At 45.4% G+C, this 24,878-nt stretch overlaps 1 protein-coding gene across 1 annotated transcript in view; it reads left to right on the top strand.

Moving 5' to 3' along the window:
- The window catches only part of GRIK3 (glutamate ionotropic receptor kainate type subunit 3), a 291,059-nt gene that overhangs the window by 219,399 nt on the left and 46,782 nt on the right, over positions 1 to 24,878 (top strand). Inside the window, exon 10 of the mRNA XM_060258608.1 lies at positions 1,346 to 1,549. Coding sequence (XP_060114591.1) covers positions 1,346 to 1,549 — 204 coding nt within the window. The remainder of the gene's footprint in view (positions 1 to 1,345; positions 1,550 to 24,878) is intronic.

Here is a 24,878-nt window from a genome sequence, read left to right as displayed (position 1 = left end):
CCACATAGACACCCTTATGCACCCAAGTGACAAACTAGCCCAAAGGCATTCACTTAGCCAGCGAGGCCTGGATCCTTATCACTAACTGTCACTGTGCATTTAACACACAAGCTGCCTGTTGGATTTGATAGCAGGCATCAGATCAGAATATATTTCCATCCAGTCTCTAATGAAGTATGACAAGGCTCACAGGGTTGACATTTGGGTCTATTACATACTGCTGGGCATTGTTGCACGAAGAGGAAGAGACCTGGAAGGGATACTGCATTTGATGCTGTCTTGCCGCTTGGTGGAAGAGATTCCCTTTTGAACACACACACTTTTCTTTTTCCTGGTATCGGTGGCAAGTAAGCCAGGGTAGAGAGGTGAACAGGTTAGCTCTGCTGAGAAAGTGCACAAGTTCTCCCTGACTGCATCCACATCCATTTGAGTGTCCAAGCTTCAACAGGTTATCCCCCCACCCCTGCAAATGATCCTCTAATCAACCAGCTTTTAGAGCTTCCCCATCCCTGGTGTGTTCCTTTCCACACCCGCTTTAGCCTGATCTTTCTGGAAATAATGTAGTCCATCCAGGCTGTCTGGTTGTGAGGGTGTGCAGTTCTGAAGTCCATGCCCACATCAGTACCATTTTTCCTTCTGTCGGCCTCTTACAGCCCCCCCATTACCCCTGGTGTGCCACCACAGGTTTTTTTTACTTGGTAATTGCCACTGTGCTGTAGAGCAAGAATGTTAGCAGAATCAGTTGCTAGTTCCTCTGAATTTCCAGATTCCATTTTGAAAATGTTGCTAGACCTTAATATTGAAAAGGTATAGGGGAAAAGGTGTAGCACACTGTGCCATCTCAGTTTCAGTTCCAGCTCATTAAAGAGTCAAGCTCTACCCGGTTGACCACAATGGCACATTTCAGCATCAAGTTACACCTGCGTCAAAGCATTTTTGAGTTCAGGGGTTGGTTTGGGTTGTAGCAAATGCAGTTGTGGTTGGGTTGAAGTTGGTTTGTGGGTAACAGATTGCTGCTAATGCAGATAGTAAATCATTTGTAACCAGTGTTCCCTCTAAGCTGAGTTAGTGTGAGCTAGTGCACAGATTTTTAGCCTCTGGCTCACACATTTTTGTATTAGCTCAGGAAAAATGGCCCCAGAGCCATTATGCAGAAGCTCACAACTTTAATGCCAGTAGCTCACAAAGTAGAATTTTTGCTCACAAGACTCCATGGCTTAGAGGGAGCATTGTTTGTAACTCATGTTCAGTTTGCAGTGTGGTGCCATGCTGGGAGGGGTGGAAGATTCATCTCTTGGCCGCTGTCTGAGTTTTGTCCCCCTGGTCTTTCTTTCTTGGCTCTTAGGAGGAACCTTTCATCATGTTCCGCAAGTCAGACACCGTCCTCTCTGGGAATGACCGCTTTGAAGGGTACTGCATCGACCTCCTGAAAGAGCTTTCCCACATCCTTGGCTTTGTGTATGACATCCGACTAGTGGAGGATGGGAAATACGGAGCCCAGGATGAGAAAGGGCAGTGGAATGGCATGATCCGAGAGCTGGTCGATCATGTAAGTAAAGCAACCTTAATCGGCCATCAGCTGTCCTCTGACTGAATGTGTTTGGAACTGAAATCCACATGATTTGAAAAAGACAAGTCTGAATTTTGACAAAAGATTTGACTGGTGGTGTAGTGCATTAGATTTAAATCTTTCCTACAATTGTAACTGTAGATCTCCAAGTGGCTTCTGCCTGCCTGCCTGCCTGCCTGCCGGTTTATCTCATCCCATCACACTCTGCCATGAACAAGATAGAAGATGGGTTTTTTAAAGGGATAGATGCCTCTAACACACCACATGTGTTGTTTGCTATAGCACTATTGTCTTGGGAAGAGTGTTAAGGGAAACACATGTTTTAGCTTGCAAAAGGAGTTTCAGGAAGCAGGTGGATTCTCCACGGCTTGCGGCTCAGACTTGAAAGTCGAGTCGCTCTGAGAAGTATGCATTGAATTCCCATCCGATCCAGATAAATCCATCTTGCAAGGAATTAAACCACTGCCGGCAGAGGCAATATCCACATATGAGGATCTCTGTTTGCGCTTCTGTAACCTGACCCTGACGTGGTGGGTTGGAATGGAGGACCAGGTGTGCGAGATACAATTTCATTTATTTAGAAATGCAGTTTGAGTCTTTGACCTGAGCAAAATGGAAACTGATGTTGCTTTCCCGTGGACTAGATGTCAGCTGCCTTGAGTTGTGTGTATGGCTCCCCCCCACCCATAATACAGCTAGTCCCCCTTTATGAGGGGCTGTGGTTAGAGGCAGAGCACCTGCTTGGCATGCAGAATGTCCCAGATTCTGCATCTGCAGTTGAAAGACCAGCTAGCAGGGGACAGGAAGAGTCTGTGCTAAGACCCCAGAGAGCTGCTGCCAGTCTGAGTACTGACCTTAATGGACCAAGGGTCTGATTCAGCATAAAGCAGCTCAATATGTTTTCTCCCCAGAGTGGCATGCAGCATCCTGTCCTCTCACTAGGTAACATGAGCCATATGCAGGCATGGTAATACTGTTTCAATACACACACAATGAGATAACCCCCAGAACTCTCCAGTGTTTCCCAAAGGGATGAAATGGAGAATTTTGAATCTCTTCCTGTGACTGGGGCTCTTTGAAACTTCATATACTTTAAGCATTGCAGATCCTGTATGGAATAGTGGCATGTTGGTGGAGAGAAGGGACTCGAATCTGTTGTCTCCCCCACAAACTTATTGTTTGTATCTTTATCCTGTGCCCACCTACCTATGCATGCAAATGCTGTAAGGTCGCAACCAGATGTATAACAACCTCAGCAAGGAGCTTTCGAAGCAAGTGAAAAGCAAAGGTGGTTTGCCATTGCCTGCCTCTGCAGAGTCTTCCTTGGTGGTCTCCCATCCAAGTACTGACCTTGCTTAACTTCTGAAACCGACAGGATCAGGCTATACCATGGACTTACAGCATCCCCAGGAATGGTCTTGCAATGCAAGATGGAAGTAGAGGTGGCCTCCGAGTGCCTTCCTCTGCAGAGTCTTCCTTGGTGGTCTCCCATCCAAGTACTGACCTTGCGAGTTGTGATGAGATTGGGCTGCCCTGTGCCACCTTCCCTACAAGTTGCCCACTTGTGTACCTACATACTTTTGCACAACTAAGTGGTAAAAAATTATTAGCTTGGGGTGGGAGGAGAACTTTGAAAGGTCAGCTAAAAATTAAGCACACTTTTAAGGCCACTTTTCAACCAGTAATCACCGCTTGGGTATAGAGAATTTTTTTTATCTGATTCCCCCGAGCATTAATTACAACCCCCCTCTCCTCCGCAACGCTGAGTGGCCTCCATTTTAATTGAAATTGCAAATGGCTTTGCTCAGAGTTATACAGCGTATCAATGGGAGAACATAGACATAAGCCCAGAATCTTAAGTAACCCAGAATCCAGGCCCTGTCAGCTGTGAGAAGGACATGTGATATTTCATTGGGAGGACGGTTCCTACCATTGTGGGGATTACTGCTACTAATAGCAATCCCTTGGCAAAGTACAATAACCTCAGGGCTGGAAGAGCCTTGTAAGACCTTGTTAAGCTTGACTAGCCGCCGGACTCGGGCCCTGCTATCATTCCAAGACTGAGCACCTATTAATAGGATCTCGACAGTTTGCCATTCCATTCCAGCCATTCTATAATTAATCTGGCTGGCTGCAAAGTGCAGGAATTTGTGTGACACTCTGGAATTTGCGTGGTTTTGCTGTAACAATAGGGAGGATCGGAGTGGGGGGTGCAGGATACCAGTGGAGGGAATGCTAATTTACCAGCCCACTGAGGACTCCTCCATGCAAATGTCATTTCAGGGGCCTCCCTCAAAACAAGCTTGTAAAACAGAATGAGATTAATTAATTGCATAATTACACTCGGTGTGCCGTTTGGGGAGGGCTGTGGATGCGTGAGAGGTAGGAAGGGCTCACATGTAGTTGAGTGGAGAGTCTCCCTTGGAAGCCTGGGCAAGTCTAGGCATGACCTAGAAGGATGCACCTAGTCCACTGGGAGTCAGGGCTGGTCTCCTTTTGTCTGGGTCAGACCACTTGAAAAACAAAACTCAGACCAATTTCACACTCACCCTATGCCGCTCTGACATTCCTCTTTTCACCGCGGCATCCTTCCGATTTCCCACTAACTGACCCGGGGCTTCAGCTTGTGTCGCTGTTTTTGCAAGGCAAAGAGAAACTGGTTTTTAGAGGTTTCTCTTTGCCTCACAAAAACGGCAATGCAAGCTGAAGCCCCGGGGCAGATAGTGGGAAATCGGAGGGACGCCACGCTGAAAAGAGGACCGTCAGAGTGGCATAGGGTGAGTGCGAAATCGGTCTCAATAAATTAATTCTGGGACCTTCTGTGCGGAGCTGCTGTCCATTGGGGTGCTCAGTCACCTCTCTGTTGAGACTGCAGTGTGTCTGTAAATGACAAGCAGGGTCCTTGGACATCGTCTTTGGAGTGAAAATATTCTTTGCATTTTTATTCTCACACTGCTTCCCCCCAAGCCTGTCCATCCTCCATCCTTACATGCTAAAAATATCAGTATTAGCTTAGGTGTTTCAGTTCTGCTTTGGAGGAAGGGGGTTGTTGTGTGGCTTGTCTCCTCAAACTTCTGCTCCTTGCCCAACACACCCAGTTGGGGGGGTGGGATATCCCCTTACTAGAGAACTTTTCCCCTTTTTTGTCTGACTCCTGCTGGGCTGAGCTGGTGTGGGAGGAGGGCTGCCTGCCTTGTCTCCAGCTCTGACCATTTTCTCTCCTTGCCTGACTCTCATGGCTAAGTGTCATTGCTTGTCCTTGAGCTTTAATGGGGCATGCACATTCTCACACTAAGAACATAAGAACATAAAAGAAGCCATGTTGGATCAGGGCAATGGCCCATCCACTCTATCATACAGTGGCCAGAAAAACCAGGTGCCATCAAGAGGTCCACCAGTGGGGCTAGAAGCCCTCCCACTGTTGCCCCCCACCCCAAGCCCCAAGAATACAGAGCATCACTTGCCCCAGACAGAGAGTTCCAACAATATGCTGTGGCTAATAGCTACTGATGGACCTCTGCTCCATGTTTATCTGATCCCCTCTTGAAGACGTCTATGCTTGCAGCTGCTACCACTTTCTATGGGTGAAGAAGTACTTCCTTTTATCTGTTCTAATTCGACTGCTCTGCAATTTCATTGAGTTCCCATGAGTTCTTGTATTGCGAGAAAGGGAGAAAAGTTTTTTCTTTCTCTACCTTCTCTGTTCCATGCATAATCTTGTAAATCTATATCATGTCACCCCTCAGTTAGAAGAATTATTTTTTTAAAAATGTCACCCCTCAGTCATTGTTTCTCCAGATTAAAGAGCCCCAAGTGCCTTTAACCTTTCTTCATAGGGAAAGTGTTCCAATCCTTTAATCATTCTTGCTGCCCTTTTCTGGACTTTTTCCAGTGCTATAATAGCTTTTTTGAGATGTGTTGACCAGAATTGTACACAGTATTTTAAATGAGGCCACACCATCGATTTATACAGGGGCATTATGATATTGGTTGATTTGTTTTCGATTCCCTTTCTAATTACCCCCAGCATAGCACTGGCCTTTTTTTTGCAGTTGCACACCGTCTTGACATTTTCACTGAGTTATCTACCATGACTCCAAGATCTCTCTCTTGGTCAGACTCCACCAGTTCAAATCCCGTCAATGTTCGGATCCCATCAATGAATTCAACTGTGGTTCAATCCAGTCGGTTCTGAACGTGCAGTAGCAAAATGTAGACTGCTGGTACAAAAACGTCACATAGCTGGTTTTGAATGTTGTGTGTCTTGCATAACCTTAGCAAGGCGACCATGCATCAGCAGCGGTCACCAAGTTGGCTGCCATGCCGAATGCTGTTGCTGTCTTGGGCAGATCCAAAACTACCCAAATGCTTCTCATTTTGAATGGTGAGCAAATTGCTAAGGTGATCATATCGAGACCTTTGATTTGGCACAAAGTGGACATTGCAGCCAGGGTAAGTAAGTGGTGTGTTTTGGAAACAGTGTCTCTCTAGAAAGCCGCCTATCAGAGAAAGACTCTTGAAAGTGTATCCCCTGGGAGTCTTTTTGGTCTTTCAGGTGCTACCAGATTCAGATCTTGTTCTGTTTTGGCGTGGAATCAGATTAGACTTGTTTTTTTAGACTGTGAATCAACCATCTCTCTCTCTGCAAGTTTCCATTTTTAAAAACCCAGCCTTTTCCATGTTGTAGTAAAAATAACTGTTCTTCTTTATTCTTAATCAGACTCCTCCCACCAAATGTTTTCATATGTTGCAAATTAAAAATAGATTCAGCTGAAGGTTCAGCTTCATCACTGTATGCCTCATCAGTCTTCAAGAATTCATGGGCACCCCAAGGAGCCAATTAAATGCATTAACTTTCAGTGGGGGACATCTGTCCTTCAAAACCCCTTTAAAAGCAAGTGGGGAGAAAAACAGCCAATATTTCTTCATGGAAGAGGGTGAGAAAAAGACATATATGAACAAGGGGTCATCAAGGTTCCAGGGCTGTCAGGGGCAAGAGCCAAAGGGTGAGATCCAAAGGTTCTTAGAAGAAGAATTGCAGATTTATACCCCACCCTTCGCTCTGAATCAGAGACTCAGAGCGGCTTACAATCTCCTATATCTTCTCCCCCCATAACAGACAACTTGTGAGGTGGCTGGGGCTGAGAAGGCTCTCACAGCAGCTGCCCTTTCAAGGTCAACTCCTGTGACAGCTATAGCTAACCCAAGGCCATACCAGCAGCTGTAAGTGGAGGAGTGGGGAATCAAACCCGGTTCTCCCAGAGAAGAGTCTGCACACTTAACCACTGCACCAAACTGGCTCTCTTAGACAGAGGTGTTTCATATCACCTACAGCCTTGGACCCTTTCTGTTGAACCTGGGCCTTCTGCATGCCAAACAGATGGTGAGTTACAGGCTGTCCCCAATCTGATTTCTAAAGAAGCAATAACTACTGCAGGAAGAGGCAAGCTGAAATGCAGTTGGGCCAGGTTTGCAAGCCAAGGAGTTTTGAAGAACCAGAGATATCCCAGTTGGTCCCAGTTTCGTGGGGTGAAACCTGTTACCTGAGCAGAGATTGCTCAGAGAGTGACGATTTGATCTCCTCAGCCTGCATTCAACTTTAGTTAGCCTGCTGTAATTTGCTTATGAGGAATTTGTAGATCAAATCAATCAAGCCTGCTGTGAACTGGGTGCTACAGGTTCTTTACTGGATTGGTTTTTATTTGGTGGCAGCATCTATATGAGCTTCAGCTGGTTTCGCCTAAAGAAGCCAGCAAACTTCCATTCCAAGATTGTGCAATGTGCCATTCAATCCTTGTCCTTCTTAATGGGTACAAGCTAGCCAGAGAAACCTCCCAGTATGATCAGTTTAATGTTGAATGGTTTATTGGAAGAGGGTGTAAACCTGCTGCTGAAACAAATCTTGACCTTTACTGATCTTTGGGATTTCTTAAATTTGTTTGGTGGGGGTTTCTGGAAAGGATTTTTGGTGAGACAATCCTAGTTCTTCTTAGACTAGGCTGATCGTCTCAATCCGTTTCAGCTTAATTTCAGGTCTAGTTTGGGGATTGAAAGTAGAGATGATCTGATCTTCCCCCAATCATTTGAAAATTAAGTCCCATCATCCATTCCTAGAGATGTGTTCCAAAGTTCTTCCATCAAATGCCACAGACTTTGAACAAATCTCCAAAAGTAGAAGGAATGCCCCCCCGCTTCACCAGGCTTATTCTTTCATAAGAACATAAGAGAAGTCATGTTGGATCAGGCCAATAGCCCATCCAGTCCAGCACTCTGTGTCACACAGCGGCCGAAAAAAAAGCAACCCCAAGTGCCATCAGGAGGTTCACAAGTGGGTCTAGAAGCCCTTCCACTTTTCTCCCACCCACCAAGCACCAAGAATACAGAGCATCACTGCCCCAGACAGTTCCAGTAATATACTGTGGCTAATAGCCACTGATGGACCTCAGCTCCATATTTTTATCCAATCCCCTCTTGAAGCTGGCTATGATTGTAACTGCCACCACCTCCTGTGCCATTGAATTCCACATGTTAATCACCCTTTGGGTGAAGAAGTACTTCCTTTTATCTGTTTTAACCCGACTGCTCAGCAATTTCATTGAATGCCCATGAGTTCTTGTATTGTGAGAAAGGGAGAAAAGTACTTCTTTCTCTACTTTCTCCATCCCATGCATAATCTTGTAAACTTCTATCATGTCACCCCGCAATCGATGTTTCTCCAAGCTAAAGAGCCCCAAGCGTTTTAACCTTTCTTCATAGGGAAAGTGTTCCAAACCTTTAATCATTCTAGTTGCCCTTTTCTGGACTTTTTCCAATGCTATAATATCTTTTTTTGAGGTGACCAAAATTGGATACAGTATTCCAAATGAGACCACACCATCGATTTATACAGGGGCATTATGATTTCATTTAGAGATCATCCCAGCAAATACATCAAAAGCATCTTTTGAGACCAGACCATATGCAGGCATTATTTTTATCTGTTGTAGTTAGGGATGAGCATTTGGATATTTTCAGTCCAAATATATATCTAAAAAATAACTTACTGTTATTTTTTTCAGATATATTTGGGTATCCAGGCAGTATTTATGATTTTTCAAGATACTGGTAAATGAATCCTGAAAAATTCAGGAATATGTGGGAATATTGGGAGATGACATTTTAGGTCTCCCAGGACTCTTTCCCCCTTAATATTACATCATGTTTGTGTCAGTGTTTTGCTTGGTCTCGATATTGACTTGCTTGGTTGGTTTTGCTTTGATTCTCTGTTTTGGCATTGTTTGGCTTGCAACTGTCCAGGGCTGCTTAATGCAAAAATGTAGAGTAAGGAGGTGAAGGGGGCATTTCCTCATATTCAAGGACGTGGCCCATCTTTCCTTTCTGGCATATGAAAATGATCACCCCAATAATACTATGCTGGGAAAGATTGCTGGGGGGGATTTTTTCAGGCAATGTCACAGAGTAGGAGGTATCACAGAGAGTGATGGACTGGAGGGGGCTGCTGTGTTGTGTTTGTGGTGTCCCTTGCTTAAGTTGGATTCTTTGGTTTGACATTGGTTGTGTTGGGCTTGTAATGGTTGGACGGTGTGAGGATGCTGCGATGACACAATGAAATCTGTTGCCACCTTATTGAAGTGCCTTGGATCCCACTCAAATGTCTTGGGAACTGTAGTTTCTGAAAGACTAGGTCTCCCCCCTCAAAAACATATCCTAACCTTCACAAAACGATTCTTTCCAGACACCTGGAGGGAAGCCGTTGCAGCTTAGCTGTTTTGCAGTGAAGATGCAAAGCACGCGCTGACTTCTAGTCAGACCCTGAATCCTCAGAGTCTTGTAAAAACCTGTGACGCTTGCATCCTGACAGCAAACCTGATGCTTGGCCGACGCATCAGGAAAAGGGCAACTTTTCAGTGTAGGAAGTCGATGACTCATGTAACTCTGTGATTTGCAAACAGCATGTTGTTTCCCTCAACAGGCAGCCTGGGCTGCACCAAAGCCACTCTCTCATTTGTCAGCTTGTGGCTTTTGGAGCTGTGCGTGTACCCCTCTGCCCCGGCTCTGTGATCCAGACAGGGCTGACCACAGCAGTGCAGCCTTGGGGGAAAGAAGCCTTTGAAAAAAGAAAGCTGGTTGTAAAGCTGGCCTGAAGCAACGAACATTAGCACAGCAAGTCCTGCATCAGAACTTTTCCCTGCCGAGTCTCCCCTTCCTTCTTCCATCAGAAAACCAGTTGACCCCCCGATTCTACAGCCATTATGCTGGCTACTGAGCTGCTTCCAAGTCATAAGAACATAAGAAGGGCCCTGCTAGATCAGACCAGCAGTTCATCTAGTCCAGCATCCTGTCTCACAGTGGCCAGTCAGTTCCTTTGGAGGGCCAACAACAGGACATAGAGGCCAAGATCTTTCCCTGTTGTTGCTTCCTGGCTCTGGGATTCAGAGGTTTAGTGCCTCTGAATGTGGAAGTTCCCCTCAATCACTATGACCAGTAGCCATTGATACATTTATCCTTCAGGAAATATCTAATCCCCTTTTAAAGCTGCTTATTCCTGTGGTCATCACTATATCCTCTGGCAGCAAATTCCACATTTTAATTACTCTCTGTAGTACTTTTATTTATTTCTGCGGTCAACACTATATCTTCTGGCAGCAAATTCCACATTTAAATCACTCTGTGTAAGATAGTACTTCCTTTTGTCCATCCTGAACTTACTGCCCATCAGCTTCATTGGATCACTGAAGGCCAATTCAGTATGTTGGTTTTCCCCTTTGAAGCTTTGCATGGCTTGGAACCAGGAAGTCTGAAAGACCATCTTTTCCCATACATTTATGCCTGGGAATTAAGATTATGGGGAGAGGCCCACCTGACTATTCCATTGTCCAGTTTGGTGTAGTGGTTAAGAGCAGTGGACTCTAATCTGGAGAACTGGGTTTGATTCCCCACTTCTCCACATGAAGCCAACTAGGTGACCTTGGGTCAGCTTTCTCAGAGCTCTCTCACCCCCACCTACCTCACAGGGTGTCTGTTGTGGAGAGAGAAAGGGAATGTGATTGTAAGCCGCTCTGACACTCATTCAGGTAGCAAAGAACAGGGTATAAAACCAGCTCCCCCTCCTCCTCTTCATCTTCTTCTTCTCTCGTCTGGTGGGTACACTAGAGATGGCCTTTTCAGTGGTAGCCCCACAATTACGGAACAACCTTCCCAGAGAGGTGTACCTGGTCCCCTCACATTTGATCTGTAGGAAGCAGTTGAAGACAGTTTTATCTCAGACAGCATTTGATTAATTTAATTTTTCTGTTTATTAGCTGTCTTAATTTTGATTTTAAATTGAGGGTTGAGGAGGTTGGGTATTTTTAGGGTTAATGTTTCATTTGCATTGTAAACCACCTCGAGTCCGCTAATGTAGGAAGGTGGCTAATTAATATCCTCAATGAATAAAAAGAAGCCTTCCCACCACATTTACACCAGCTGGCCTGTCTGGCATAGAAACCATCTCAGACCAGAATCCTGATACAACAGCATTGCTGTGTCGCACACATGAGTATATATCTGAACCCAGGAAAACATACCAGAATTATTTTGTGTGTCTGGATTACTTTTAGCTCCAAAGTTAAATCTGCTTCAGTGTTTAGAAGATGCTGCTTCTTTTCAGAAGTGGACTTCATCGAACACCCAAGCCACTTGACCTTTCTTTCTCAAGCCTGCAAGCTTTTCCACAGACCAGCGTTAAAACAAATGATGTTCCAGAAATGTATCAGTGTGCTTTCAGAGTCTCTAGTGTGAATTCTGTGTCTTGATTTTTATTCTCTGCCTCTAAGAAGTTAACATCTGAGGTGGAGCTACCCACCATGCTTGCTCATGGGTCAGTTTCTTGTTTCACTCATGGCAAATGGATCATTGGCCTTAAATAAGAAACTGTAATTTTGAATCAGAAGTGTTCACATTATTGCCAGAGGGTTTCCAAAATTCCCAGTTCTGTTTGTGGTAAAGGAGCTGGGTGTGTTCGGAACATAAAAATGGGATTAAATCAGCTCAGCCTGTGTTCTGATTCATGCAGAAGCCAGCCTAATGCTTCTCGGGAGTTCACAAACAGGGTATGTATGAAGGCAGTATGCTGTTCTAAGCAAGGTAGGAGTTACATAATGGCCATTCTTCAAACTGACCTTCATGAATTTTCCTAACATGCTTGAAAAGCATCTCAGTTTATGACGATCACCACATCTTGGGGCAAGGAGTTCCATAAGTTAACAACATTCATAACTAACTTCTTGCAGCAATGCATAAGTTGATTCCAGTCTTCTGCATTTTTTAAAACTGGGGCAGCTCTGATAGAATTGTTGTAGTACTTGGTTTTTCTTTCCAAGATTTGCATGATTTATATCAATAATCCATTCTGCAGAAAGGCAACATTATAAAAACCATATTCTTCTCTTGTGGAAAGCAAAGTCATTTTTTTAAAAAATGTTCTTGCTCCATCATAAAACTAAGAGGCCAAGGAATTAGCATTTTTTCTTCTAAGCAATCTCCCCTGCCCATTTTTTAAAGTTTAAAATTAATTTTATTGTGTGCTGGTGCATTCCTGCAGAAAGCAGTGAATAAGTAAATAGCTCAAAGGAACATGTTTTTATTTGAAAGGAAATAAGGTCTCCCTCCTCCCAATTTTTTAAAAAATTAAAAGCTCCCTGCATTTTATTATTGGTTCAGCTTCTTGGTGGGAACGCAGTAAGTTTTTGAAAACGGAAAACAAATTTTAAAAGGGGGAGGTCATGGCAGAAGATGCCACTGTTCCAGAAGATGATCATTCTTATTCCTTTTTTTTTTCTAGAAGGAACATGCTTTGGTTTTTCTTGCAGGAAAGCAGCCTGTTCTTATGTGTGTGCTAAATCCATTGCCAGGATTCAGAAGCCTTCCCTTCTTTGCTGGAAAAGAAGCAAAGTGGAACCCTAGGCATAGCTGATCTATGGAACAATAGCAGGGAGGGGAGTAGGAATTAATTCTGCCCTTTGTTTCTTTCACTGTTTTTTGTTTCCATCTGTCATTGGTCTGCCTCTTTGCTTTGCTGCTGCTGTTGGCTTGTTTGGTTCTTTTATGCCAGGATTACACAATTTATATGCAATTTGTACAATATTTAAACATATTGTGTATTTATGTCATTTATAGATATACTGTGGTATTTTCCACATGGCAACAGGCATGTGTAATTTCCCTTTTGCTTCAGCAGCTGCCACTAGAGCTTCCCAGCGCTGAGGCTTCCACAGCAGGTATCTCTGTAGTTTCTCTGGTTTGGTCCCTGCCATCAATCCCCCCCCCCCCCCACTCAGATTTTTTTTTCAGGTTTGAAAAAAACCTGGCAAGTAATTATTGTTATGTTGGTAAAATATTACTAAAAATGCAACAGATTGCCTGAATTCCCACCTTTCATTTTTTTAAGAAAAGTTTGTCTTGCCCCTTTTGTTGCAGAGATATGCCTTTCCCCTTATCTCTCTGTAATAAAAATGGTTAGAGATTTGCTTCTCAACAAAATGGAAGCTGGGAATTGAGAAAACCTGGGATATACATTGTTACAATATTATATTAATACAACAATATTCAACAGTCAATTTTAAAAGCCCCCTAGTGATGGCAGGGAGGAAGTGACCACTGTGTAGGAAGTGGCTGCCATATGAGCAAGAAGGGGTAAAACTCAGCTGTCCCATCCACACAGCATCTTTGCTGCACACTTTCTGAAAAATCTCAGAGCAAAGCTGGTGTAGAAAAGATAGGGGAGAAGCCAAGGATACCCCTCGAGATACATGAATCCACCATGATACTATGGGGAAGCGGGGGTGGGGGTGGGAAATCACTTCCCAACAGCATCAATGTAATGTAATGTAAAATTTTATTTATATCCCGCCCTCCCCCGCCGAAGCAGGCTCAGGGTGGCTAACAGCATTTCAAATAAACAATACAGTATTAAAAACATTAAATTCACATTAAAATTCATATTAAAATCAATCAATAATTAAAACATTCCTAAATCAACACTGGCGGTAACCGTTATTAGTCTGGCGGTAAACATTAATTCAGTTATTGGTGAACGCCTGTTTGAAGAGGGCGGTCTTGCAGGCCCTGCGGAACTGGTCTAAGTTCCGCAGGGCCCGCACCTCCTCTGGGAGTTTGTTCCAGAGTTGTGGGGCCGCAACGGAAAAGGCCCGAGTGCGGGTGCTTTAAAGTTTGACTTCTTTTGGCCCAGGGGTATTCAGTCTGCTTTTCCCCACTGACCTCAGTGCTCTCTGGGGCTCATATGGGGAGAGACGGTCCCTCAGGTAGGTCGGTCCTTGGCCATATAGGGCTTTAAAGGTTATGACCAGCACTTTGTACTGGATCCGGTATACGATTGGCAGCCAGTGCAGTCCGCGCAGCCCCGGCCGTATATGCTCCCATCTTGGGAGACCAAGTAACAGCCTGGCCGCCGCGTTCTGCACTAGCTGCAGCTCCCGGGTCCGGTACAGAGGCAGCCCCATGTAGAGAGCGTTACAGTAGTCCAGTCTTGAGGTGACCGTCGCGTGGATCACCATTGCTAGGTCCTGACGCTCTAGGAAAGGGGCCAACTGCCTCGCCCGCCTCAGGTGGAAAAATGCTGATTTGGCAGTGGCTGTTATCTGGGCCTCCATTGATAATGAAGGCTCCAGTAAGACGCCCAGGCTCTTTACCCACTGCGCCGTCTTCAGCGGCGCCCCGTCAAAGGCCGGGAGAGATATTTCCTTCCCCAGAGTGCCACGACCCACATGGAGAACCTCTGTCTTCGCTGGATTTAACTTCAGCCCACTCAGTCTAAGCCACGTTGCAACAGCCTGCAAAGCCCGGTCCAGGTTCCCCAGGGCGGAGGCGGGCTGGCCGTCCATTAGTAGATAGAGCTGGGTGTCATCTGCGTATTGATGGCAACCCAGCCCAAATCTCCGGGCAATCTGGGCGAGGGGGCGCATATAGATGTTGAATAACATCGGGGAGAGAACTGCTCCCTGGGGCACCCCACAGTCTAGTGTGCGCCTCTGGGATCGCTCACCCCCAATCGCCACCCTCTGTCCCCGACCCATGAAGAAGGAGGAAAGCCATTGTAAGGCCAGCCCCTCAACCCCTATGTCGGCGAAGCGGTGGATCAGCAACCGATGGTCGACTGTATCAAACGCAGGACATTTAATCTGTGTGGAATACAGCTATGTGTATAGAGTATAATACTGATTTATTAACTCAGAAATAGCTGTGAAAGATGCATATATTTTATGCAGAAAATAAGGGGTCTGAATGAGGCTTTACTGCTTGTAGCAGGAACTCAGGATGACTTCCTGGTTCCACCTGTGGGAATCCACTTACCAGATGCCATAACCCTTCCTACTACTCCCCATCCCCTGTGGGCAGAATGGAGGGGGGGAATGGGGGAACAGAATCCAGAAGGGATATCACTTCATTGTGTAGCACTCCAGGAATGTTTGCAGTCTTTACGAGGGAACATTCCTAGAGTGTTGTGTGATTTGGTGACATCACTTCGGGGTTCCTAGCAGCAAGTGACATCATGGTATTGTGCAAAATTGTCCCGCCCCTTGTTTTTTTAGCATAGATGTCAGGTGAAATTGGGGGGGGGGGAGATCCTAAAGGGTTGTGCAATGCCTTTTTGCCAGTCTCTGCCCACAGAATATTCCCACAGGAACTGGCGACTCTTATCCTAGCAGCCATGTTGTACTCATGGAGGGTCATCCTGGGACATAGCCAGATGGATATAAAAAGCACCACCATTAGGAATTGCAATTTGTGACCATTTTGTAACCACGCTTATGCACAGGCAAGCCTCTTTTGGACATGAATCCAGAGGGCGGGGGACAGGTGGTTGAATGGAAATCGTTCTTCATTGGCAACTGCAGCTCAGGCTGGATGGCTGTCACTGGGGATGGTTTGAGAGGTGATTTAACGCTCTCATAAGAAATGAGCACTAAATCAATAGTAAATTCCAGCCCACTTAAATCTTCATAGTCTCCTCTCTAGGGAGTAGACTCTTTCGTACAAAAGCAAACCTTTGCCTGCAGAAGGGAGCAAACAAGTGTGGCCATGGTCCGATTTCTTTACATTGCAAGAATTGAGCAGGAACAAAGAGTTGTACAGTAAGAAATAGCTCTTGGTTTTTGTGTTAAGTGCCAATGAATTAGTGACCTCCAGGGCTTTTTTTTGTAGCAAGAACTCCTTTGCAGATTAGGCTACACCCCCTGAAGTAGCCAATTCTCCAGGAGTTTACAGTATGTCAAGTCTGATGTTTCAATAACGAGACCTTTTTGATAAAAGTTTCTAGTTTATTGTAACATGTTGTTAGACTATAGAGTTAAATTGAAAGACTGGCGAGTACACAATCAAGGCAAGCATTTAAGGTAAACATCAAAGGGATTCTTGAGGGAGGGGTACTCTATGCAGGGCACATTCACACATTGCTGTTACTATTTCGTTCTCAGGCCTGGCTGGCCTTGGCCATCTTCTTGGCACCATTTCCCCCCACGCTCTCCTGAGAAGGCACTACTATCTTGTTCCCATATTCCCATTTCAAAGCAGTACTACATAACAAAAGGAGGGAGGGTGGAAAGGAGGGATCAAGCTAGCAGCATCGGTGTACAGTATGGTTTTTACCCAGGATCCTTTTCCTGAACCAAAGATGCATTTTATAAAACTACAGCAGACTTGACACAGTAGGCCCTGTAAGAAGAGTCCTGTAAGCTCTTGGAGGATTGGCTACATTAGGGGAGTGTACTCCAGAACATCCTGCTGCTCACAGCCTTGCTCAGGTCTTGCAAACTGAAGGCTGTGACTTCCTTGCTTGAATCACTGCAGCTCATGTTGGGTTTTCTTCTTTTCCTGCTGCCTTCTTCTTTCCCTTGCATTATTGTCTTTTCCAGTGACTCTTGGCTTCTTATAAAAGAGCTCCTTAAGCATCTTTTCTTATTTTGTGTGTTTAGGAGCAGGTGCTCATCAGAATCCTTGTTTAGAGTAGCTTGAAGCAAGAGCCATTCGTAGGCAGAACATCCGGCGAAGTTAAATGAGGGACATTAAACATTCCTGTAGGGAAAGAGGAAGACCCAACAGGAGATGGGTTGACTCAAGGCCGTGACCTTCAGTTTGGTATCTGAAGAAGTGAGCAGTGACTCACAAAAGCTCATCCCCTGCCACAATTTTGTTCGTCTTCAAGGTGCTGCTGGACTCCTGCTCTTTTCTACTGAGCAAGGCTGTTAATGACAGGGTGTTTGGGAGGTAATTCGTTCATCAAAACACTATAAATCAGAAGTGACTTGACAGCAAGTAACACATAAGCATTCCTGTAAGATGTGCCAGATCACTAATGGTGTGGAATGAGATGTCCTAATGTACTACCATGCTTCCCTTAAATTGGATTTGGGGTTTGCTCCCCAAACAGTATGTCTTGGGAATGTTAAATAACTGTGAAAATATTAATGATATTTCTTGGGTGGGTTTTGTGCATCTGTTGCAGTAGTCTTTTCCCCCACTATGCTTACTGTGTCATGTGGTGTCCAGCATGAGTGATCAGGTGACATTCAGTGTGGTGGGTTTTGTGGCAGGTGTTGTGGTTATGCCAGAATTTCACACCACCTGATGTGTGTTGCTTTTATGCAGCCTGGGAACTGGGACCTTAGAAAGTTACCTGAGAAATGGGGCAGATCTGAAATCCAGGTGGGAGGGGAGACTTTATGAAAACAGGACAGTAGGCTCCCATGGGCACAGGGAACGTTTATGGTTTAAATGATTTGGGTAGAAAAGGAAGGATGGGACAGTGGCCAGAATGGGGAAAATGAGCCAAATGTATGCCTGTTTGACCACAGTTTACACCCTGTGGAGGGCCATTCCACAGGTTCTGTAAGGCAGAGATGTTCCATCAGGCTTTTGAATAAGGACAGCAATGGCTGGCAGAAGTGTTCCCTCTAAGCTGAGTTAGTGTGAGCTAGCTCACAGTTTTTTAGCCTCCAGCTCATATATTTTTGTCTTAGCTCAGGAAACGTGGCCCCAGAGCAAACTAATTTATGGAATAACTCACAACTTTAATGCCAGGAGCTCACAAAGTAGAATTTTTGTTCACAAGACTCCACAGCTTAGAGGGAATATTGGCTTTCTCCCCATCCTCAACTAAGTTCCCCCTCCCTCCCCCATGCTCCAGTAATCTGGACAAAGAACAGAATCACTTGGACATTGTTGGGGTTTTAGAAATGTATTGCTTTCATCTATATTACTGTTCATGTTTTTACTTGTACATCGCCCAGAGCCTGGCTTAGGCTGGGATGGGGTGATTCAGTAAATCAAATTAATAATAACAACAACAACAGTAACAACAACCTTAGTGCTGTTTTTGGACATAATGACTGTATTTTAAAGTGGAAGAAAACCTGAATGTTTCCAATTAAGGCAAGCGCAGCTGAAATCCTCTTCCCCTTATGAATTGCCAGCCAATGGGCAGCCTGTTGCATCTTCCTTCCTTTGCAGCCTCTGTGAGCAAAATCAATGAAATCTACATTATTTGCCTTGTCTTCCAAACAATTAGTTTCTATAATATGGAAAGTAAACAGGGTCAACTGAAAGCAAACAGCAATGTTATTCGAGTTTTTCCCCTCTTCCTTTGGCTCTTGCCGGCAATTGGCTTGCTTGCTTACCTACATTGGTCACGTCTCCTGATGAGTCAGGGCTAGGGAAAAGGGAGGGATCTGCCCAGCAGGGCCATCGTCTACACCCCTGTGCTGCCAGAACAGCCCAAAGTAATCCAAATGGCTCTTGGGTGACAACTTCTTTCTCAACAGGGGAGGTGCACGTTCTGTTCTCAGGGACTTTGCACACAAGTCTGATTATCTCAGTGGGAAGGATATTGAACAGGTCTTTGGGGAAAAGGTTTTCCTTATAAGAACTCAGGGGGTGGGCAGTGCTGTCAAGTCACGGCCAATTTATGGCAGCCCCATAGGATTTTCAAGACAAAAGATGTACAGAGGCGTTTTGCCATTGTCTGCCTCTGCATAGCAACCCTGAACTTCTTTCTACCTTCCCTCTAAGCTGAGTTAGTGTGAGCTAGCTCACAGTTTTTTAGCCTCCAGCTCACACAGTTTTGTCTTAGCTCAGGAAGGATGGCCCCAGAGCAAGCTAACTTATGCAGTAACCAAATTGCTCACTCACAGCTTTAATGCCAATAGCTCACAAAGTAGAATTTTGCTCACAGGCCTCTACAGCTTAGAGGGAGGAAGTACTAACCATGGCAACTTCTGCTTAGCTTCCAGGATGTGATGACTGGGCTAGCCTGGGCCATCCAAGTCAAGAACTCAGGGGGAAATGCAATTAGTTTTACCCAGTATTCATAACCTGATAAACACCAGTGAGAGGCCCTCAGGATTGACTTGCCACATAGCTAATAGAATACAAAGAGGCTTTGGCAGCTGTGCAGAACTGATGTTTAAATGGGGCAGACTAACAGGGCCCAATGCAATTGTGGTGCAGCCCGACAAACTGATTTCCATCTGTCACAGGAATGTGAGCATCGTGCTTTCCAGGAAGATGTGATAGAGTTCTTTGAACTCTCCCCAGCTGCAATTGAGTGGATCGAAAATCTAGATATTAGTATTTAGCGGGATTGCCCAATCAGTCTTCAAACCAGTTGTATCAACTTGGTTACATATTTTATATTATATACTTGATGTGTGTAACTGCCATGTGATAAAAAAATAATACTCAGGGTAGGGGAGGTATTTGGATAAACATCCAGCAGTATGTTGCCATTTGCATGTGCAAGTGTCCCACTAAATTGAGTAGTGCGGGTATATAGGTTTACCTGGGGAAGGAGCTGGTTTTTGTGTATGCATCAGAGTTCTCAAAGCGCTACAGGTAGGGAAACACACAAGCAGCCATCTGGTAATACTTTTTATTGGTAGTGGAAAATGCCATCAAGTCATTGCTGACTTATGGCAACCCCATAGGGTTTGCAAGGCAAGAAACAAACAGAAGCATTTTGCCATTGTCTAGCCCCCCTGAAACGTCACCAAGTCATGAGCAATTTTTTGAGTTCTCCATCAAAATGGTTATGCAGATTTTGGACTGCATTTGGCAAGGACAACAATTGGGGCTCAGCCCTGCAGCAGATTCACTCTCTGGTCTGGAAGGTTTTCCCTTAATCACAGGTGCAAGGGGAGGAGGACGGGCAGTAACTCTGTATTGAGGGGGAATGCCCTCTGTACATGCTCAGAGGAATTTTTTTTCTGCATTGCCCATTGAAAATAGTTGGTGGATCTGAGGTTTTGGCGGGCGGCGGGGGGGGGGGGGTGTGCAAATTAAGAAGCTCACCTACTGTTAGCTAATTTAGCAAAGTGCTAAGAATGAGCGTTTGGAATGTGGTGTTGTAAACAAGATGAACCCTTCAGGCACTTTTGATAATTGCTTAGAAAATAATGGTGAGATGCTCTCCACCAAACACACACCTGCTGCTTTCCTGGGTATTTGGGGGGAGGGGGTTGTACTGAAGCTCAGAATTGACTTTGCAGTCTTCAGTGTCAAGTACATGAGAAATGAAGTCTCATTCCCTCTCGCTTCCTTCCTTCCTTCCTTTTTTTTTTTTGGCTGAGATCCCCAAGGTCAACAAATCCTTAATTAAATGCCACCGGCAGGAAAATCCACATCAAGGGGAAGAATGCTATGCTGGCCACAAGAGCCAGCGGTCTCCTATGCAAGGTGCATTCACTGTGCCCTTGCAGTTTGCTCAAGAGCAAAACTGTGCCTTTGGCCGTCAGTAGCGAGGAAGCGGAAGGTGTGTTGCCTCATTCAGTTCACAGCTTCAAAGGAAAGAGAATGCATTCTTCTTGAAACAAGAACAGGAATCTTGGAGGATTTGGGCAAAAGCTGGAACAAGATCACACTTTGAGGGTGCTGCTGTATCTGTATGTGCTGGTGGACATCTATAGCCCAAAGCAGCATTGGCTGATTTCAGTTGGCTTGGCTTATATCCATCTATGCTCTGATCACTTCCAAATTCCATTACTGTGCTGTGCTTGATACTGGGCAGCCTTTGTAGATGATTCAGAACCTTCCGCTGATTCAGAAAGCACCAACACTGCTTTTTCTTTTGCTGCCGTCAAGTCACAGCTGACTCATGGTGACCCCGTAGGGTTTTCAGGGCAAGAGATGGTCAGAGATGGTGGCTTGCCTTTGCCTGCCTCCAAGTCATGACCCTGGAATTCCTTGGAGGGCTCCCATCCAAATACTAGCCTGGGCTGACCTTGCTTAGCTTCCAAGATTGGATGAGATTGGGCTAGCCTGGGCTGTCCAGGTCAGGGCATCAACACTGCTGGAGCTTCCAGATATAGGAAACACAGTTTTGCACCCTAATGTTGGGAGAAATGTAGTATGCAGATTTTTAAAAAAAATAAAATAAATGGGCTCCATTGACTGAGCCCAACTGGAAATGCTGGCTCTTACTTTTAGAGCCTGGCATGCTCTGGGCAGGGGGGCATTTAGGGGGCAGCCACCTGCTGCCACTAAAGTCTGCTGGACAATTAGAGTCTTCATCATAGGCTATCATTTCACATCCCTTCAGAGGTGAAGGGGCTGCTGCTTTGGGGGGCTGAACCTCTGCAGAGAAATGCCCACCAGCACACTAGAATTCATCCTTGTAATTCAACCATTGGGTTCTACTATATCCCTTTCAAAGGAGCCGCTGTGATGAGAGGAATGGTGTATCCATTTACAAATAGTGAGCAGGCGGGGAAGGTAACAAAAGGTTCAGCCATCTCACACCTTTCTCTGATGTCACACCTCAAGGACAGAGCCCAGGAGCACCAAATGGCTAGAAAGTTTTCCTCTTGAAGCAGGAAGATCAGAATGGTTCCAAAGGGGGGGGGGGATGGATTTCCAGCAGTAATTTATAAATTCCGGCCATGGAGAAGTAAACCTTTACCTAGGGACTCCATCTTTCCCGTCACTCTAGACATCTTGCAGCAAGCAACAGGGTTGTCACATCTTTCCTGGGCACTGGCGGTGGGGGGGGGGGGGATGTTGGGGGTTGGATTGCCAACTCCAGGTTTGAGAAACTGGAGATTCAAGTGTGGAGCCTAGGGAAGACAATAGGAGAGCACGATGCCATGGAGTCCACCTTCCAAAACATCCATTTTCTCCAGGGGAATTGAGCTACATAGTCTGGAGATGAGTTGAAATTCTGAGGGATCTCCAGGTCCCACCTGGAGGTTGGCATCTCTCCTAGATAGAGAGACTTAAGTGGCAATACAGGTGTGCAAATCCAGCAGGAGATGCTCTTGGATTTGCTGCTGGCGGCTGTTACTACCCAGTTTGTTTTCAGTGCTTCCTGAGGGTTAGGGAGGCTGTTGTCATTGGGAGGGGACCTGGAACAACTGTGGGGTTTTCCAGCCGCTCATACACTCAAAGGAACATGTCGTTTGAGTCCGCTCTTTCATCCCTCCCTCCACTATCTGCCAGGTGCTAAAGGTGTTGTCCAGTGCTTCTCTTTGCTCAGTCATTTATAAAGGATGGTTGGAGTTGGTATTGGTGGTGGGGGGGGGGGAGGATTATGTTGTTTTTAAAGCTCATGCTGTATCATAAGTTTCAAACTTGTTCTGCTCTTCCAGTGTGATTTTACAGCAGCCTTTTAACTGTTCCATTTTTTTTCTTTTTTACTCTTGCAGTCCAAAATATTTTCTGCTGTTAAGTTTCCTGGCCTTGATTTCAAGGGTGGTTCATTCTTACTGCTGCTGTGATTTCATTCAGGGCCTGGATGGCTCTGTGCATCTTGCACTCATAACTGGGCAACATCCAGCATGGTGTAGTCTTGAGGCAGCATCAGCCATTCTTCTTCTGTTTTTCCTACGGTGGCTGCATCGGCAGGGCTGGACTGGGCTTTGCAGTGTCCAGGAGCAAGTAGAGCCCTGTTGCCAGAACCACTCAGCTCAGATGCAGCTGGTAGCCCCATAGGAGGAGGCCGTGGGTGAGCCTGGCTGGCTGGAACTGAGCCCAATGGCCCCTGCTCCCCACCTTGATAGGTTTGTTTCCAGTGGTCTACCTGGAACTTCCCTGGTGAATTAAAGGGCCAACCAACCCTTAAAGCCCCACAGGTGAAAATGTTGGGGAAAGGATGATGGTTTGACCAATGGGCTTAACAGCATGCTAATCGGATGGTTCAGTATTAATATCTGTAATGCTTCTCTGTACAGACGTGACTTGTTAAGTGGATTCACTGCAGCCTCACCTGTAAGAGATTATTAAAATCCACCTTCTCCATTTCTAATGCTCTCACTTCAGGGCTACCAGATTAGAATGGGAGTCTCGAGATGTGAGTTGTAATCTTCCCTTTGTTTTTTAATTTCAGCTCACAATTAACTCTTTTTTTCAATAAAAATGTGACATTTTTGTAGCAGTTTTCAGTTTTGCTTTTCAAAAAAGGCCTCGCAGCAAGCAACAGTTCAAAGTACTTTGCTTACTGCTCCGTGAACACTTGAAAAGCCTGCAGAACAGCTATAAAGGTGAAGTGTGCTGTTGAGTCACACCTGACTCATGGTGATCCCATGAAGCTCCACCTCATGAGGTTCTTCAGGGCAAGAGATAAACAGAGGTGGTTTGCCGTTGCCTTCCTGCACAGCAGTCCCAGTTTTCCTTGGTGGTCTCCCATCCAGTACTAACCCTGCTTAGTTTTGGGGCTCTGATAAGATCAGGCTAGTATGGGCTATGAGGGCTGCTACTGTAAGGACCCCCAAATATGAATGCCTTGCAGAAAGCCAAAATCCATTTCCACAACATCCCTGCAAAACAGGTGATGCATGGGCATATTGTCTTCTCCAAATGGCAGCAGCTCTCCAGGATCTTAGGAAGAGATCTTCCACATCACCTGCATGCAAAGCAGATCCTCTGCTCCTGAGCCACAGCCCCAACTCTCATCCCTGTTTCATATACTTTATTCCAACCATTTGCACATTGTTACATTCCTGAATTTCAGTATGGTTGGAAATTAAGAAGGAACTCCAGTTGGGTGAAAATGCTTCTAGAGGGACATTAAGGCACCCTTCCTTCCAGGATGCACTGCCTGCCAGGCACACAGAATTCGTCTTGTCACTGGCCATGCTAGGTATAATTAGGAGTGAGCCCACATTCCAAAGTGTCTAGGAGTATCCTGAGCATTCAAGAAGATTTCCTTGCACAGTCTGAATGCTGCCCATGGGTGGTGAAAATATGACCCACGTCATGCCCATACCTCTCAAGTTATCATGTGGCCTCACAGCATTCTCTCATTGCCTGTGCACCAAACAGAGCATGCACAGAGAGAAAGACCAGCAAAGCATATGAATTACAGAAGCTGTTCCAGCTTCCACACTACAGATCAGTTTGGTGCATTCTGCTTTCTGTCAGAAATTTGCAGAGAGGGAAGTAGTTGGTTCAATACCTAGTGCAGGGGTGGCCAAACTGAGGCTTGGGAGCCACATGTAGCTCTTTCACACATATTGTATGGCTCTTGAAGCCCCCACAGCTCTGTCAACCAGCTTTGAGAAGGCATTTGTCTCTTAAAATTACTTCTCCAAGCCAAGCCAGTCAGAGGCTCGGAGAATGCATTTAAAATTAAAACTGCTTCCTTTCTACCTCTCCCCATCTATTTCCCTTCCTTCCTTAATGTCAGATATCTGACGTTCATGTCTTGTGGCTCTCAAACATCTGAAGTTTATTCTATGTGACATTTATGTTAATGTTTGGCCACTCCTGACCTAGTGCTTCCTAATCCAGCCAACACTTCCTTGCATCGTAGCAGCCTTTATCCTACTGCTCAGCAAAGTTAGGCTTCCTACAGCTTAAGGTGCTTTCCTATATATGAAGTATCTCTTCCTCTAGCAGAGGAGAGAAGGTGGCATGGAATAGCCCAATCTCATCAGACCTCAAAAGCTAAGCAGGTCTTGTACTTGGATAGGAGACTGCCAAGGAAGACTCTGCAGAGGAAGGCAATGGCAAACCACCACGGCTTCTCACTTACCTAGAAAGTGATTTACCTAGATTTATGGCAATCCCTTACTGGGATTGCCATAAATCAGTTACAACTTAAAAGCACTTACATACATTCATCTTCTAGCAGAAGAGCCATTTAGCTCTTTAGGCTGGGGAAGTACAGTGAGTAGAGTCGTAGGATACAAGCCACTATCACTGACAGGTGGGGCATCCATCTTGTTCAGGAACTCCAGCCCAACAGTGCTAATTGTATGGGAGAAACCCACCTGCTTGGTTCAGCCCACTACTGGTGTCGTTCTGCATTAACCCTCAGGAGCCT

This window comes from Heteronotia binoei, chromosome 17, assembly GCF_032191835.1.
Source record: "Heteronotia binoei isolate CCM8104 ecotype False Entrance Well chromosome 17, APGP_CSIRO_Hbin_v1, whole genome shotgun sequence".
Lineage (NCBI taxonomy): Eukaryota > Metazoa > Chordata > Lepidosauria > Squamata > Gekkonidae > Heteronotia > Heteronotia binoei.
Note: the sequence above shows the minus strand (reverse complement) of the source record. Positions and strands in the feature narration are given on the sequence as shown.